This window comes from Coniophora puteana (genome assembly GCF_000271625.1).
Source record: "Coniophora puteana RWD-64-598 SS2 unplaced genomic scaffold CONPUscaffold_12, whole genome shotgun sequence".
Classification (NCBI taxonomy): Eukaryota; Fungi; Basidiomycota; class Agaricomycetes; order Boletales; family Coniophoraceae; genus Coniophora; species Coniophora puteana.
In genome coordinates, this window is record NW_006913064.1 from 845,234 (window position 1) to 860,351 (window position 15,118).

At 53.9% G+C, this 15,118-nt stretch overlaps 2 protein-coding genes across 2 annotated transcripts; both read left to right on the forward strand.

Annotated features, from left to right (window-relative positions):
* Positions 1 to 4,091: 4,091 nt before the first annotated feature.
* CONPUDRAFT_29128 (uncharacterized protein) lies at positions 4,092 to 5,351 on the forward strand (the record flags this gene model as incomplete). The annotated part of the gene is made up of 5 exons (XM_007774162.1): positions 4,092 to 4,297; positions 4,356 to 4,395; positions 4,584 to 4,666; positions 5,052 to 5,176; positions 5,245 to 5,351. Coding segments are annotated over 5 exons (561 nt in total), but the record flags the coding sequence as incomplete, so codon positions are not given.
* Positions 5,352 to 7,940: 2,589 nt separating this feature from the next.
* Positions 7,941 to 11,690, forward strand: CONPUDRAFT_129501 (uncharacterized protein; the record flags this gene model as incomplete). Its single annotated transcript, XM_007774452.1, has 15 exons — positions 7,941 to 8,048; positions 8,124 to 8,176; positions 8,253 to 8,574; positions 8,633 to 8,798; positions 8,862 to 9,067; positions 9,177 to 9,297; positions 9,393 to 9,498; positions 9,729 to 9,750; positions 9,838 to 9,918; positions 10,274 to 10,369; positions 10,470 to 10,530; positions 10,613 to 10,660; positions 10,846 to 10,878; positions 11,005 to 11,102; positions 11,182 to 11,690. The coding sequence occupies 15 exons, from the start codon at positions 7,941 to 7,943 to the stop codon at positions 11,635 to 11,637; spliced, it is 1,977 nt and encodes a 658-aa protein (XP_007772642.1). The 3' UTR covers positions 11,638 to 11,690.
* Positions 11,691 to 15,118: the final 3,428 nt, after the last annotated feature.

A 15,118-nucleotide genomic window follows, 5' to 3' on the forward strand; every position in this document is an offset into this window, starting at 1 on the left:
TCCCCTATCACACCGCCGTGGCGCTTCACTTATTCACTCATTCCTGCCCTGGTTCTGGTTGACCTGCGTTCGGGCTCCCAGCCGGAGCCAGCCGACGACACATGTTATTGGCAGTTGGCAGTAAAGTGGGCCGCGTCGTGGGTCTGAATGGTCGCCTAAGAAAGCGAAGGTGTGGCTGCAGGCTCACACAAACACATACCAAGCTGCATCTGGGCCGCAGGTATACATGCATCGCACTCCTGATCACGATCAGCCGAGCAACGTCGGCTCCATGACGTCTCCCTGAGCATGCCACTCGTGGACTCGGAGTAGTTCGCCTTGGGCGAGGGCGCTTCTAAAACCTCGAATCGCCGCGGCTTTGCCACAAGAACGACTATTCGGGGAAGCCATCTCTATAGGCTAGTGTATCTAGTGACTAGTAAGGCCCTCTGCGAGATCCACGCACCTGCGAGTCTAATCACGAGCTAGCTAATCGTGTTGTGCTATTTGCGGCTCGGATAGGCTGTCTGATGAGTGGAGGCGTGAGGCGTCGAATAGCCTGATGTAAATCAAGTTTACTGTGGCTACTTAGCAACTAGATCATCTTGCTAGAATTGCACTTAAGGCTAAGCATCGCATTCATGTCGGAAAGTTGCATCTGGGTTAAAGCCGACGCCATCTTCGATGGCGATGGCGACTAAAGAGAATCAGGATGGGACCTGCAGCACTAGAGAGAGAAATTATCGAGACTGCCACGATCCAGGAATCAGCTTATTGATACACAGACATTTGCTGTACGGACCTGCCTCTAGGAACGCACGGTGATAGATCCTGTGAGGGAGCAAAAGATTTGTTTTTTTGCGTTCCTCTAAAACGTTTCTTCAACCAGTGGGATCCGTTACCCCTGGTTTGCCACGTCTGAACTGAGATACCCTGAGTGCTAGAGAGGACCTGCACACTCGATAAGACGCTCTCGAGTCGCGGCCGTGCCGGATGGAGATCATGTTATGCAGGCAAACCAAGATATGAGGGTATCCGTGTGGTTTCTCGACAATCGCTCATGAAACGTGCAAGCGCGTGGGCGAGGCCTAGACTGAACTGACCTCGTAAAACTGCGGAATTCCATTCAGTCATCTTTCCCAGAACCCGAACGCACTTTGATCGTGGACGGATAGAAGCACGCCGCCAACGCGTGAAGACCCTGTGCGAGATTTAGACGAGAAGGTTCAACCCGCCACACTGAATGCGCTACCGCGGCTACGGGCCGCCAAACGTTACCGCCCATAATGCATGTGCATGAGCATCAGATTAAGTCCCCGTCCGTCCGAAAACACGGTAAATCAAGGTGAACTTCGATGCGTCGCGTTCTGTGGCTGGGGTACTTGTGCCGCGAGCATGCCGGTAAGGTTAACGTTATGCTGAAACGTCCATGTTCACATCAATGATCCCAATTCAAGCGGTAAAACTGCATAACGTACACGTACCCGTGCCATCCTCACCCCCGTTCCTTGTTGTGTCGTCCAGCGCGAGAGAAGGTCGACCTGATCTGTGCTCGCCGGAGCTAGAGCCTGATCCCAGCCGTGGCGGCACGTTCAGTCAGTCGTAAGCCCGCAGCGCCGCGGTCGTATGCGCCGCGATCGTTGTTCGTCGCGTTGCGAACCTCTACTGGGGCTGCGCTGATCATTCGTTCCAGCGCTGTGGGTAGCTTGCATTACGGTATGATGAGCCCGAGCCTATGGGAGAACGTAGATTGCAATGAGTTGACTGACAATGGAAACACCGAGGCGCACTGCTGCGACGATACGATTGGTCGAAAGCTGAGAGCACAGTACCAGATACAGAGCGGTCTGACCGCCGGCCAATCGCGTCACGGGGCGGAGAGAGAGCCTGGGAGAACGCCGGACATGGGACCGCCCCGGTCGTGGCGGCGGGCGACGTGCCGTTGACGGCAGGTTTTGACAGCTAATATTTGCGGTGCATGGACAGGCCGTTCGGTTCCTGGCTATGACACGCCCCCTGACGTACATACCGTCACCTCCGCGTTGACATTCCATTTCCACGAGAGTTAGGCTTTCGGCCGGCAGTATGCGCGGAAGCAAAACTGCAAAACCTTATGGGCCCGCTCCTGGGGAGACGGAGGCGTGGTCGTGATGACCGCGCGTGAGGCTGAGGCAAAAAGGTAAGATGGAAGCGGAATGGAAGAAACACACATGCCATCAGGCACATCGGAAGGTAGCGTTCTCAGGAAATTGTGGCTGACCAAACTCGGACCTGCCAGACGCTTCCGTCAGGCCCAGGGAACGTCGTCGCATATGTTACGAGGTGATTCGCGCTGGCAAATCGCGACATATGCGGGTATGGGAGTACGATAGCTCGCTGGCGGCCTCCGCGGGAGCAGAAAATAGCACACTCGACAAATGTTCGGTAGGGTTTGGATGGGTGTCCGACTTCCCTTCTCCTGATAACCACCTTCTCAACTTCCACGCAATGATGCACGACTGTATTAGTCCAATTGCAATGTGACAATGCGATCACTCGCTCATCCTAAAACTACGCCACCGAGGTCTGCTGGCTCGGAGACGGAACTATGATGTTCCAGAAATGCACAAAAGTGGCATCGTACCCTAACGTACCCCGCCTCACGTGTACAGGCTAAGCCCATGATGGTTACTCGCGCGGAATCAATGGCGAGCGCAATCAGGCAAACTGGCTGCACATTCAACGTGCGGTGGATGACATCGACAGCACGATTGTAGCCACGGATGGCGCACTGCAAAGAATACATATGTACGCCAGGAATGGCTCTTTTGCTTCTGGTGCGGGGTACGGGATCATTGCCATTGTCTCCGACAGATTCCATCGATCCCAAACAGTTGGTAGCGCCGTTGTCAAGATGTTGTTCACGCACATTGTTGTTGGAGGGTTAGTGCGTGGCGGTGATAGGAAAGAATGGAATTGAGATGGACGCTTGCATGCACAAAGGAAGATTAGGGTGGTCCCTTGCTGTCAGAATTACAAACGGGAGGGAAGAAGGATCAAGAGACAAGAGAGGGTGTGTCGAACATCACAGTCTCACCTGAGGGAGCCGGATCTGCAGCCGGGCGGCGGTGTTTCTGCGAAGATCATCATCAGTTGTATTGGAAATGAGAAAAGCAGAGATGAGCTTCTGCTTGGTTTCCGACAATAACCTGGCCTATTTACGCCACTGACTTGTGTGGTAGACGTTTATTCATAGGTGACTGATGTGTGCATACGAACATCGCGTACAAAGAAGAGAGAGCATATATCAAAGGTGCGAGCTTATTACGGCGCGTGTGCCTGTGGACTTTATAAACGCCAGAGGTTATTAATTTTAAATGAAGGGCTGGGAGAAACAACGTAGGTGGCTGCAATAACCTACGACGGGTGGCCGATGACAGTGATCGAAGATGAGAGGGGGCCGAGCGAGTGAGTGACTGTGAGAGGTGAAGTATCATGGACCATGCTTGCGCGCATTCGGCGGGGTCGGCAGGATGAAGATGAGTGCATGCATGGCGTCTAAACGTCGGAGAGAAAGAGGGTGAATGGATAGATTAGCAGAGGAAATGGCGAGCCTTCTGCGACGGATGGATGGCGATTGGCGAGGGGTGCGGATAGATCCGGGAGAGGGGAGGGTGGATGTGGGAGGGGTGAGTTCCAAAGGAATGGATATCGGAGGAATGGGCCAAGGAATATTAGGCAAGATAAGCTTTTGAGCCAAAAATCCAAATGGAGCGGGGATCCGGCGGGCGGCTAACGAGGGGACGGCGTCCGGTCGGAGTGGCCGGGTGTTCGCAAGGGACGAGATGGTGGACAGATTCGAGTGAGATTGCGGGACCCAAAGAGGGATGATGGGCTGAGGCAATTGAAACCTAAATTTAATTCAAAGTTGACAGGGCCGTCTCGACGTCCGGGCTTCACAGTCGTGACGCGCCGAATCACACTCGCTGATACAATATTAATGTTAATGCCAGCTATGTACTCTATACAGACGTGTATATATATCCCTCCCTTCATGCCTCCCCGTCCCTTGTACCACCCCGGTCTCTCCCTTCCTCTCTCCCCTTCACAGCGCAGACACCTTCCGTCTCGCGATGCAGCAGCCCTCCCTCCAGAACACCCGCATCCGCTCCACCAGAGACGCCCTCCACGTCTTCTACGCCGTCGCCCGCAACATACTCCCCCTCATCACACGTCGCCTCGACGCAGAGGAACGACGGGCCATCATACCAGGCAACGTCTATGTCTGGGAAGAGCGCAGTGCCAACTCGGAAGCCACCGGTCTCGGCATGGAACGCTGGTGAGTTCGCTCTCACCATCCTTCTGCCTCTTCAACGCTCATGCTTTCGGCCACCTAGGACGGATGGTATGGGATGGGGTCCAAGCCGCGTTCGCGACGTGAGTACCCTCGCTGTCACGCATGCTCTGCCTGTTCGGGCGCCGCTGCGGTCTGCGGCCCTAGGCCAGCATACACGCATCTAGCGGCGTTTCTGCACCCTGCAGCCTCGCGTCTCGAGCTGGAGCACGGAATGGGATCGACATATCACCCCTGCAGACAGCATGCTAATCATGCTGCATCCTCGCAGGAATTTCTGTTTTACCATCAAAAAGAGTGCGACGTCAACGACCGGGCGAGCAACATCGAAGTCCCATGGGCACAGATGATCAGGTAGGCGGCGCGGTCTCTCTTCGCTCTCTGTTGTTGTTGCTGTCCGTCCTTCTCTTGTATTCTTCTTCCGATTTGCTTATTTGGTCCTGATCGGATGGGATAAGCCATCCGAGTGGATCCCAGCCATTTCTTCCATTGTCAGCCTTGCAAATCAGTCCTTTGATTTAGCGGCGATCTGCGCCTCCCGTGGATATGAAGGATGGCGGACGTGTCCCCGCGGGTTTGCTCCCAGGACTGACTGGCATGTCGCGGGGCCACGTTTGTTTGTTCCCGTGCGGCCATCCATCTTTCTCTGCATTTGTTCATTTTGGATGAACTTCGATGCTTCTCATGGACATCGCCGCATTATGATCCATCGCTGACCTGGTTCTTATTTGGCACGCAGCATGTATCCATCTCCTCGCTCACGCTCGGGGAACGACGCCGAACGTCTCATCAAACAGACATACAGTGTCCGTGTCACCCTTCCTGAAGACCGTCCTCGAAACCAGTCCCGCAAGTGGCATCTCAGTACGTCTGGATCGCTCACTTCTTGCTCCCTTTAGCTCATCGATGCAATCGCTTCCTTCTTACTATAGCTGCATACTTTAGCCAACAAGGACTCGACCGCCTCCGTACGGTTGACCAACTACACGGTGTTGGAGACGTGCCCGTTCCCGAAGGCTGGTTCCGCAGCGCTCGTGCCCCACCACGCCCGAGGCGAGAAGAAGACATCCCCAAAGCCGTCGTGGAGAAGAGTCTTGCGCATGCACCCGCCAGGCTTGAGGGTGGTGTCGTGCCACCCCCTGCACCTAGGTTTGCTGTTTCACAACCCGGGTTGATGGACCCATCCGATGTCAATAGCTATGCTCAGTTCCCGACATCTCCCTCGGTGGCCTATTCTTCAAGTGGCTACTTCTCTCCACAACGTCGTACAACGTACTCCCTCCCGTCTCACCCGGACCCCGCGGCTTCCGCGGTAGCGAGCTCGAGCTCAAGTCCAAGCACAGGGGTGCGGCAACAAACGTATTCGGCACCGGCGCTGTACCAACAGCCGCCAGTGTCAGCATATTCGCACCTTCAGACTTACCGCGATTCGCCATCACCTTCGTCGCGGGATTCTGGTTCTCTTGGTGGATCCATTCCCCCGACGCCATCGCCTCGGCTGGGCGTGGTGAACGCGGGGCAGCTAGCAGCGAAGCTCGTTCCCCTCGAATATCTGCAGGGAATCGCGTATCCAAGACGCGACCCCATAGACGAGCAGTTCTTGCAGCGATTTGCGCGCACGGGCCCCGGATTTGGCGGCGTTCAGGACAGCGCCGGCGGGAAGCAGCTCGTGGGTGTGGGGACTGGCAGCGCTGGTGGGGTCGTCTCGGGTATTCAGGGGTTCTGAGCGTGTGCACGCGCTAAAAACGCACATGCAGCGCGGGGCCTGGCGTCGCACCCCTGTTCCCCTGTATCGTGGCGAGGGCACGTCGGGGAGGGGGGAAGCACATGGATGTTCTGTTGGCTGGAGGTGGCAGCACATCACCATCGTGGCAACGGTGATGTGTCCCCGTTGTTGCGTTTCCTGCTCGCTCGCTCGTCAACGTGTCCTCCCTAGACCTCGCTTTCATCGCGTGTGGCGCCACGAAGTCGCTTGGGAGTCTCGCTTCGCGAGACGGTGGGGTTCTGCTATGTTTTATTCTGATTGGAAGTTCGATTTTGCTATTCGCTTATATGCATTCAAAGAACGGACGCTGGCATCACTTTGTACAACTGCAAGTTATTTTCTTCTTCTCTATAGTGGATACGGACATGCACGCATTACTTGTTAGAGGGATTCGATATTCATACAATTACATCTGACCTTGCAATTGGTCACACGGACTGCATACTTGATATTAGTTGTAAGTTATGTAGAGCACGTACACAGGTACGCGTGTAGTAAACATATTTTCGAATGCGACCTTGGATGGATCTCGACCTTGCATGCGCAGTCTGGCCTTCTCCACGTCTTGATGGTAGTAGCTGGTTGCATGTGTTTTGTGTATCGCTGTTCTTATTGAATCGTGTAGAGATCTTGGCAGACCCAGCGCAGACCCGATCGCTTTCTGCGACGCTGACGCCGCCAAGACGTCGATCAGACAGCGATGCAATGCCATCGCCATGCAGAGCAGAGTCCAGGACCACGGATCATCCACTCGGATGCGCGCGAGCATATTCAAAGTCTATTATAATTCAAATGAGCCGGGCCAGCCAGCATGGTCATCGCCGATCAAAGGCTTGATCTAGCTTCGGTTTGCATGTGCAGTCACCGCAGATAACCCAGGCGAGGGAATATTATTAGGAAAAGGCGTGAAGATGGTACACTTTCGGTAGATATTCGTTTGAAAAGGTAAATATTTCAGCTGTATATTGTCTATTCGGGCAGTAAGGAAATTTTGAGTAGACGGACTTTCCCTTTCTGGCCAGTAACCTTCGGACTCTATTCCTAAATCGGGCAAGTCATGGTGGAAAAGTTTACCTTTTCATGTGAGTATCATAGAAAAAGATTACCGTCTTCGCGCCACTTTCTAACAATATTCCCTCAGAAACCAGCCTAGATTGTCTGCGGTGAGTACTGCTGGGCGGCGCTACCCTCGAGGAAGACGCCCTGGAATCGCGAGCTCCCGGTGCCAACCATAGCACCATCCTGACCCTTGCGTTCCGCCTTCTTTCGCCTTCTCATGCTTAGGCGAGGGCGCGGAGTTTCCTCGCGGAATCCTTTCGATGCGAGAAGAAAAGAAGGTATCGGAGTTTGCATCGCACGCCACGAAACCACGCGTCGTCGGCATCACGTGCTCGTCTAATCCGCGTCACGCTTCTTTATTGATTTTATGTTTGCCCGAGCGCGATGGTGGAGTCAGTGCTGCTTACGACACGCAGCGGACGATCGAGAGACGCGAGATGCGATTTCCACTTGGTGCCCGCCATCGTTGTGGCTGTTGTGCGTCAACGTATGTGCCGCATCCTCGGTGGAACCCTCCCCGTCGACGACGTCGACGCACCCACCCCTCGCTCTCTCAATACTTGGCCGTGCGCGGCGCTTACTGCTACTGGCTGATTGTCGACTGTTGACGCAAGCCGCGTTTGTAACTGGTCTCGCGCTCATATCTCGAGTCCCTACTTTAGCCTCTGCGGTTCGCACTCCTCGACCGCCGCGTGTAACTCCCCTCTCACGTCTAGTTCGCCTCGATAGCCGCGGTGATCCATCCTTCTGCCTCGAGATACGATTCAAGAGCGCCCTCGAGTCTGAAGCAGCTGGCCCGATACCATGGCCAAGGCGACGCGCGTCCTCTACTGGTTTCGCACCGACCTGCGTGTGCACGATTCTCCCGCGCTCCATGCAGCACTCGCCCTCAACCCCGAAGTCCTGTATCCAGTGCGAAGCCCCTATGTTTCTACTCTTAGTGTTCTCACAACATCTCATTCTTCATACATGCATGCTTGTACATAGGTCTGGACATGGGATCCCGAATACGTCTTCTCTCACCGCGTCGGTGTCAATCGGTGCGTCCAGTCTTCTTTCATATTGGCCCTCGCCAAGCCTCCGTTTAGTCTGACGACCGCGATTGGCTCTCTGAAGGTTCAATTTCCTTCTCGAGAGCATGCACGACCTCTCGGCTGCACTCACGACGCGCAGCCCCGAGTCTCGGCTCCTCGTGGTCCGCGCACCGCCCCAGATGGCGATTCCAGCACTCTGCCGCCAGTGGAAGATTACGCATCTTGTGTACGAGCGCGATACGGCGGGATATGCCGCGATCCGCGACTCTGAGGTCGTGAAGCGCGTGCGGGCGCTTGGCGGCACGGAGGTTCTGGCCGTTCATGGACACACACTGTACGACCCGCAGCGCGTCGTCGCTGCAAACCACGGGAAGCCCACGATGTCTCTTGCTTCCTGGCGGAAGGTAAGTGGGATATATGCGCGCTTTTCTCTAGTATATGCGCATTAAGGAGCGCATATAGGCAGCTCAAGGTTTGCCTGAGCCTGAACGACCACTGCCGCCTCCAGAAAAACTGCCTCCGCCCGGAGATACGGACTTGGGAGACGCATTTACTCGCAAAAATCAACCCATTGGCTGCGATACGGATCTGAACGAGGATACGCGTGAGACGGAGTTGCACTGCTATGGTATATCTTCCTTAGATGTCGGAAGTTTGAGACCTGGATTTACCCGTTACGACGACTTTCTAGATCATATCGCGGGTCCAAATAATGAATTTGCGATACCATCCATGGATGAGCTCGGACTCCCACCAGCTACGACATCTATATATGGTGGCGAAACTGAGGCATTGCGAAGACTAGATGCTTACTGCAGAGATAAGGTCCGCGTCGCCACCTTTGCTAAACCCAAGACGAGTCCTGCAGAGTTTGATCCACCTGCGACTACCCTTTTGGTGCGTTCCTAGTACTTCACGTTCAGACGGCTTTCACAACGCTTTTGGAAACTATATATATCTTTTATGGCTATCTTGGAGCTGGAGCTTACGCGTACAAAACATTTAGTCGCCATACCTCAAATTCGGCTGCCTTAGCTCGAGGGAATTTCTGTGGCGCGTACGGGACGCCGTCGACGAATACGTTAAGTCCAACGGAGACGCGAAGAAGTCAAAGCCCGCTTCGAAACGTGTGTCTTCTGTCGTGTTTTAATGTTGCAGATGTTATCCGAGCCTAAACCCTTTGCCTTTCACCACCGTGGTGGAACGCTCTCTACGCATGCAGCACCGGAAAACCTCGAAGGCCAGCTTCTTTTTCGAGAAATGTACTACGCGGCGGAGTGTGCCCAGGGAATAAACTTTGGACAGGTCCGGGGGAACTCAATCTGCAGGTAAATTGGCGATCATTCCGGAGAGGGGCAATGATATCCTTCGACGGCTTTCTCCCCCTCGCTATGCAGCACGTCTGGGATAATCTTTCCAGGGTTAGCGATCTGCAGTCCTGGCAACGCTGGGCTGTTTTTGCTTCCGCGTCGTGATCGCCGCTCTTGTTTTCTCTCTCCTCATTTCCCCGTAATACAGCCGAGAGCTAATAATGTTTCGAACGCGCTTCCCTGCTTAGATTCATTGACTGGAAGCTACCTGTGCGTCTCGCTCTGTTGAGATATGAGATTGTGGACTTCGGAGACCCGCGATCGGATCGGAAAAACTGATAGGAAGACTTATCACAGAACCAATACGCTGCTGACGGAAGCAAACTTGTCCCTCGTCCTCGGGGAAACGCGGTTGATGAGGAGCGCTTTCAATCATGGGCGAGTCCATTGAATTTTAAGCTTTGAACGCAGTTCTGACGTTCCAGCCTGCTCTGCATACCCCGCGAACGTTGTCTGCGGTTGTCTGGCCAATCACGCCGGGGTACGCTGCCTGTAATCAATATCGCTTCCTCGATTTCGTGCGACAACCTATAAATGGCACATCGTGAACTTGGCGGCTACATTTCGATGCTTCTGGCAAGGTTGCATTTGCATTGGCTTCGCGTTTCTACAATGAACTTGCTTCTGTATGACGCCGGTGGCGCCGCTGCTTGTCTGGGACGCGTCTTCGGGGACTCTTTTGGCGGCGGGTGACTGTGGACCGCGTGTGTCTAACGAAAATCATGAATCTCAGAAGGAGGGAAAGACGGGCTTCCCATGGATAGATGCCATCATGCGACAGCTCCGCCTAGAAGGCTGGATACATCACCTCGCGAGGCACTCCGTCGCGGTGAGCCTTTGCGCAATCTCTTCTTGGTCTGCGCGCATGTGCATGACAGCCGACGCGAATATTTTTGTATATCTTGTATTAACAACGCGTGCCGTTACAGTGCTTCCTTACACGGGGACAGTGCTATATCTCGTGGGAGCGCGGCGCAGAAGTATTTGACGGTGAGTAGCGCGGTGATGCACGACTGCTCATTTAGAGGCGGAATGATAGCCAAGTCTCATGTTGACAATGCAACCATGACAGAACTTCTCATAGATTGGGACCCGTGCTCTAACGCGGGAAATTGGATGTGTGAGTATTAACGTGCAGAAGTGCAGCGCAGCTCTGTACCCGCGTGTGCGTTCAGAAGATAGGATGATTGATCTTGCTGACGATGCTTTATGCTTTTATGCTCATCGGCGACCTGAAATTGGGCTGTGTGGTGCTGCCGGCGGTGATGATGCGTCGGTGTTCTGGTTTTACTCACGGATATGCAGGGCTTTCGTGCTCTGCATTCTTTTCGTCATACTGTGAGTGTCAACCTAGCGGACTTCCACCCACCACTCTGGTCAGGCGGCGGTAGAGTGACCTTCGCCGTGCTATATTCGAGTGTTATTAAAACCTTGGATGGTTTGTACTCACGTGTGTTTTTCCAGATCGAGTGTACGGCGTCAAAAGCTTTCCAGAAAAGTTTGACAAGACAGGCAAGCTCGTTCGAAAGTTCTGTCCTGAGCTAGCCAAGTTCCCGGACAAGGTGTGCTTCTACTCTACACCACGCTTACCCCGCCCTCAAGGGCCGGTGGCGCTAATGTCATTGCTTATGAAACGGCTAGTACATCTATGCCCCGCACACGGCGCCGATCGACGTACAGAAAAAGGCGGGGTGCATAATCGGGCGGGACTATCCAATGCCCATTCTCGACGACAAGCTTGAAAAAGAGCGGTGTATTTCCAGGATAAAGATGGCGTATAAAAAAGGGTACCACGGCGATCACGAAGCCGTCCTGAGTGAGAGAGCGACTGCGGAGCTCGAGGGCGCGCACGACAAGGGCTCGGAGAGTGCGGATCGTGCGGCGGACAGCGGCGATGTCGGAGAAGGCGTTGGGGACGGCCCGGCCGGCAGTGGAATAGGCAGAGGTGGAGAAGGGGTTCAGGTTGACCAACGAAGCAGGAGTGACGAACAGGGTACTCGGAAGAGCAAAAGAGCAGGCGGTGTGCAGAATTCAGAGGGGTCGTCGAAACGGAGGAAGACGGACCGTAAGGTGGACGAGTTTTTCAGCAAGAAGTGATTCTTTTTAATGATTCATATCACCGAGGCTGCATGTGTTGAAGCATATCAAGCTGTAATCTCCCGTTATTAGTTCATATTGTGTATAAACTCGCACGTGTAATTGCGTCATAAATATAGTAAACGTTGTTGTCAAGTTGACGCAATGTCTTGGTGCGCTGCCTCGCATTTCAGCGATCATTAAATTGTTCCAGACTCTGGCATGCTATCCGAACATCCGTCATTCAGCGAAGACGATGAATGACACTCACATGTTTGTCACCGTGGCTTGAAGCTTGCAGTGCCCGGCGAAAAGCGGGCCGGGCGGTAAGCCAAGGCGGGGATAAGTGGGTATTCCAAGCTCCAAACAATTCACCTATTCTTCTTTCCTCTCAGGAAATTGAAACGACACCCTCGTTCGAGGCCGCCTAGTTCTTCAATTTCTCATCAAATAACAAGGGCGCAACTGCACTGGGTGCGGAGGACGGCCCGCCAAATGCAACTGGCGAGTTCACTTCCCAGATTTCAATCACTTGTCTCAAGCAATGGAGGGACCCTGTCTGAGAGTCCGAGGAAACCCTGAGAGAACCGCGGCACTGGTGACGTAGTCATTTCAGTGCGGACGGCTGGAGAAAGCAAGCCTTGAGATGTATATGGGTGCGACGGCGCTTTGACGCGCTGCATGCAACCACGCGCCACTGGTACACCGGCGATATGGCCGGTGATCTTCACCAGCCAAAAGGGTCTCGAGCTCGGGATGAGAGAGGCTCTTGCATAAGTGTTCGTGCGGACGTAATCTCTCGAGGAGGATTAAGTCATTTCGTCGGTGGCGCCATTAGAACACCGAGATGGAACAGACTGAGGCGTAAAGGCGGTAGTGAAACGGGAAGAGCGGAGATCAGGGCGAAATCGTTGGAAATGGCAAATGGCCTGCTGATCGGATGAGGATCGCGGGAGGTTAGATTGACGCCAGGTTTGTTGTTACATACGTACATCAGAGGAGATAGGAGAGAGACAAGAATCGCACACTGGCGCAGGGGCTATCTCGACATGTGCACGCCAGGCGGTAGAAGGTAGCGGGGATCAGGTTGTACTTTACATAGGCTCGCCGTCGGCGGGTCCCGCAGACAAGAACGTGGTTTTGGGACTCGCCTTCATACATGTACTGTATGAGCACTTGACATCAGGAACGTACAGAAGCAGGACAAGGGCGCACGCACCTGCCGCCGGACTCGGGGGGCCCCGAGTCTTCCGGTACATTGGGACGTGGGAAAAGGCCAGAAGGACATAGGGCGGTACCATGGAACGGTGCTCCAGATACTAATGTAGACATAAGGAGTTCCAACAATGTTATCTCTCGGCGGTTGGCTGGCCGCATCCGCTGATACTCCGTTCTGCGCATGCGCAGCCCGAGTACTCGAACACAACGCTCGTAAGTCGCCGTTGCGTTCCCAAAGAACTGAATGTTGTGATGGTGGCTGAAGCGCTAACACGCTAGGTATGTAACGAGCTTCCAATTTTCCGATTTGTTAAACTTCCATGGCGCGTCGAACGGGGTAACAAGGTCAACGTAAGCGCGAGGAGCAGGGTCATACTGCATGCTGCGTGCTGCAAGGAGCCGGCGTGTGGGTCGCATAGTGCCTGACACTTGTTCAGGGTTTCGCGAGCGCCAAAACGCAGTTCAGTGACATCTTCCCTGGGGACAGCAGCGGTAGTAGCACCCACGGTTTCAGCCCATGATGCAAGATGCTGTGTCGCTAGTATTTGTGGAGAGCAGCGAAGCAGGACGCCGCGTCGGAGTGGGCTGAGAAACTTCCCTTGCGAGCGGATCCGACTGCCACCGATCCGTAAGTGATCCAGATTGAGGCAAGCAAGGATCGTCAGGAGAAGAATCTGCTTGTTTGTTTAGTTGGTTGCTACTTCCCTGGAGGAAAATGTTTTCTTTGGCAGCTCAGTAACTCTGCATGCTTTGAGATGCGTGTACCGAGAGCCCTAAAACTTACCGTGTTGTGGTAAAGATCTCTTTGAGTTTCAAAGTGATCGTCGCGTGGTCTATTTGTTACAACTTCACTCACGAAAGTGGGTCTGGACCTATTTCCATGTGGGAAAGAAGGGGAAAATGCAGTCGGGGAGTTCTAAGGCCAAAAATGAGAGCTACGATGTCGCTAATGGTCGAAATCTCGCATCACTTCTTCGTCTTCATCAACAATGTCCATTCAGGAGTGCGCCAGTGGAAATGCCCAGTATTGCAACCTGGCGCATCCTTTTCAATCGCTTCATCGTGAACGGTTATGTCCGTAAATTCTCTGCTACTATACCGTTAGTTTTGTACCTGACTCGATTTGTCGAGCAAGCAAAACATCTTGGTAGTAGTAGAAACCTATTTCTGGGGTCGAGAACATCTTCCGGGAGCCATTCAGTATAAGAGTCCTGGCGCAGGTAAGCGAAAATCTTATAATGAATATGAAAAAATGCGTGCCTGTTCATGGGAGCGACCTGAATGGTGGTCAGGATGGCATGCAATGATACTTGAACCCAATTAGTCAGGGGGAAGCACTGGCACAATGTTCAAAATGGCCGTCTCTTCAACCAAAAGACAGCGGCAAGGATCGTGAGACGGAGAGACACGCACGTTCTGCGCAGCTCAACGGACTCTGAGCGGATAGAAGCACACACACGCAGAGATTCGAAAGGAGCCTCGAGGCCTTGGTGCTCTATCGATGGCGGAATGGGCGGAGGACCGGATACCAAAGACGCTGCATCATCATTTTATCCCCCCGGAGCGACCGTACCCGCATGGCGTGGCGACTCTCAGTGCGATGCGGCCCGGCCACGCCAGTGCTTGACTGTTAGTGAGTGAGGGATGATGATGGGATGAGTGAGGCTGAATGGTCTGAAAGGTAGGGAAGGGACCGAGAGGGCAAAGGCTTTCCTGGGACTCTCCTCGTAAGGACGGAATGAGTGTTCGAAATCATCAGTTGGGCGTAATCGACGTGTCGGAAAACTGGAGAGGGGCGTTCTGACGCAAATGCAGAAACCCCGTTGCCAACGTCGTCGCACCTGCATCTTGATACTGTCAAAATGGCGTAAACATGGCGTAAAAACACATTCCGATTGGTTTGTCGCTGATATGGATGCACCACAACGACGTCGGGTCGGGGGTGGGATGGCTTTCGGAAGGCGTTCGTACCATTCCTGTAGTTGCCGACGCGTCAAAACGGGTAGCGGAATGTAATTATGCGTCGAGACGCGTCCATCCGGGTTCCAGGTTTTCCCGACAGTCGCTTTGCCAGCAAAGACACCTTAGAGGCCGCTCTGGAAGAGCCATTGTGGCAATGAAAGAGTATCGATGAAAGAGCGTCAATGAAAGAGCTTCCTCCGCCAGAAGGCCTGGGGCCAGACGGTGGTTTGCCGCAGCTGGAAGCCAGAAAAAAGTGGTGGAGTAGGGACAAAAGTTGTGTAAACGTCTAGCCGAGAACCCCAGAGGCTGTCTGGAGGGTTCA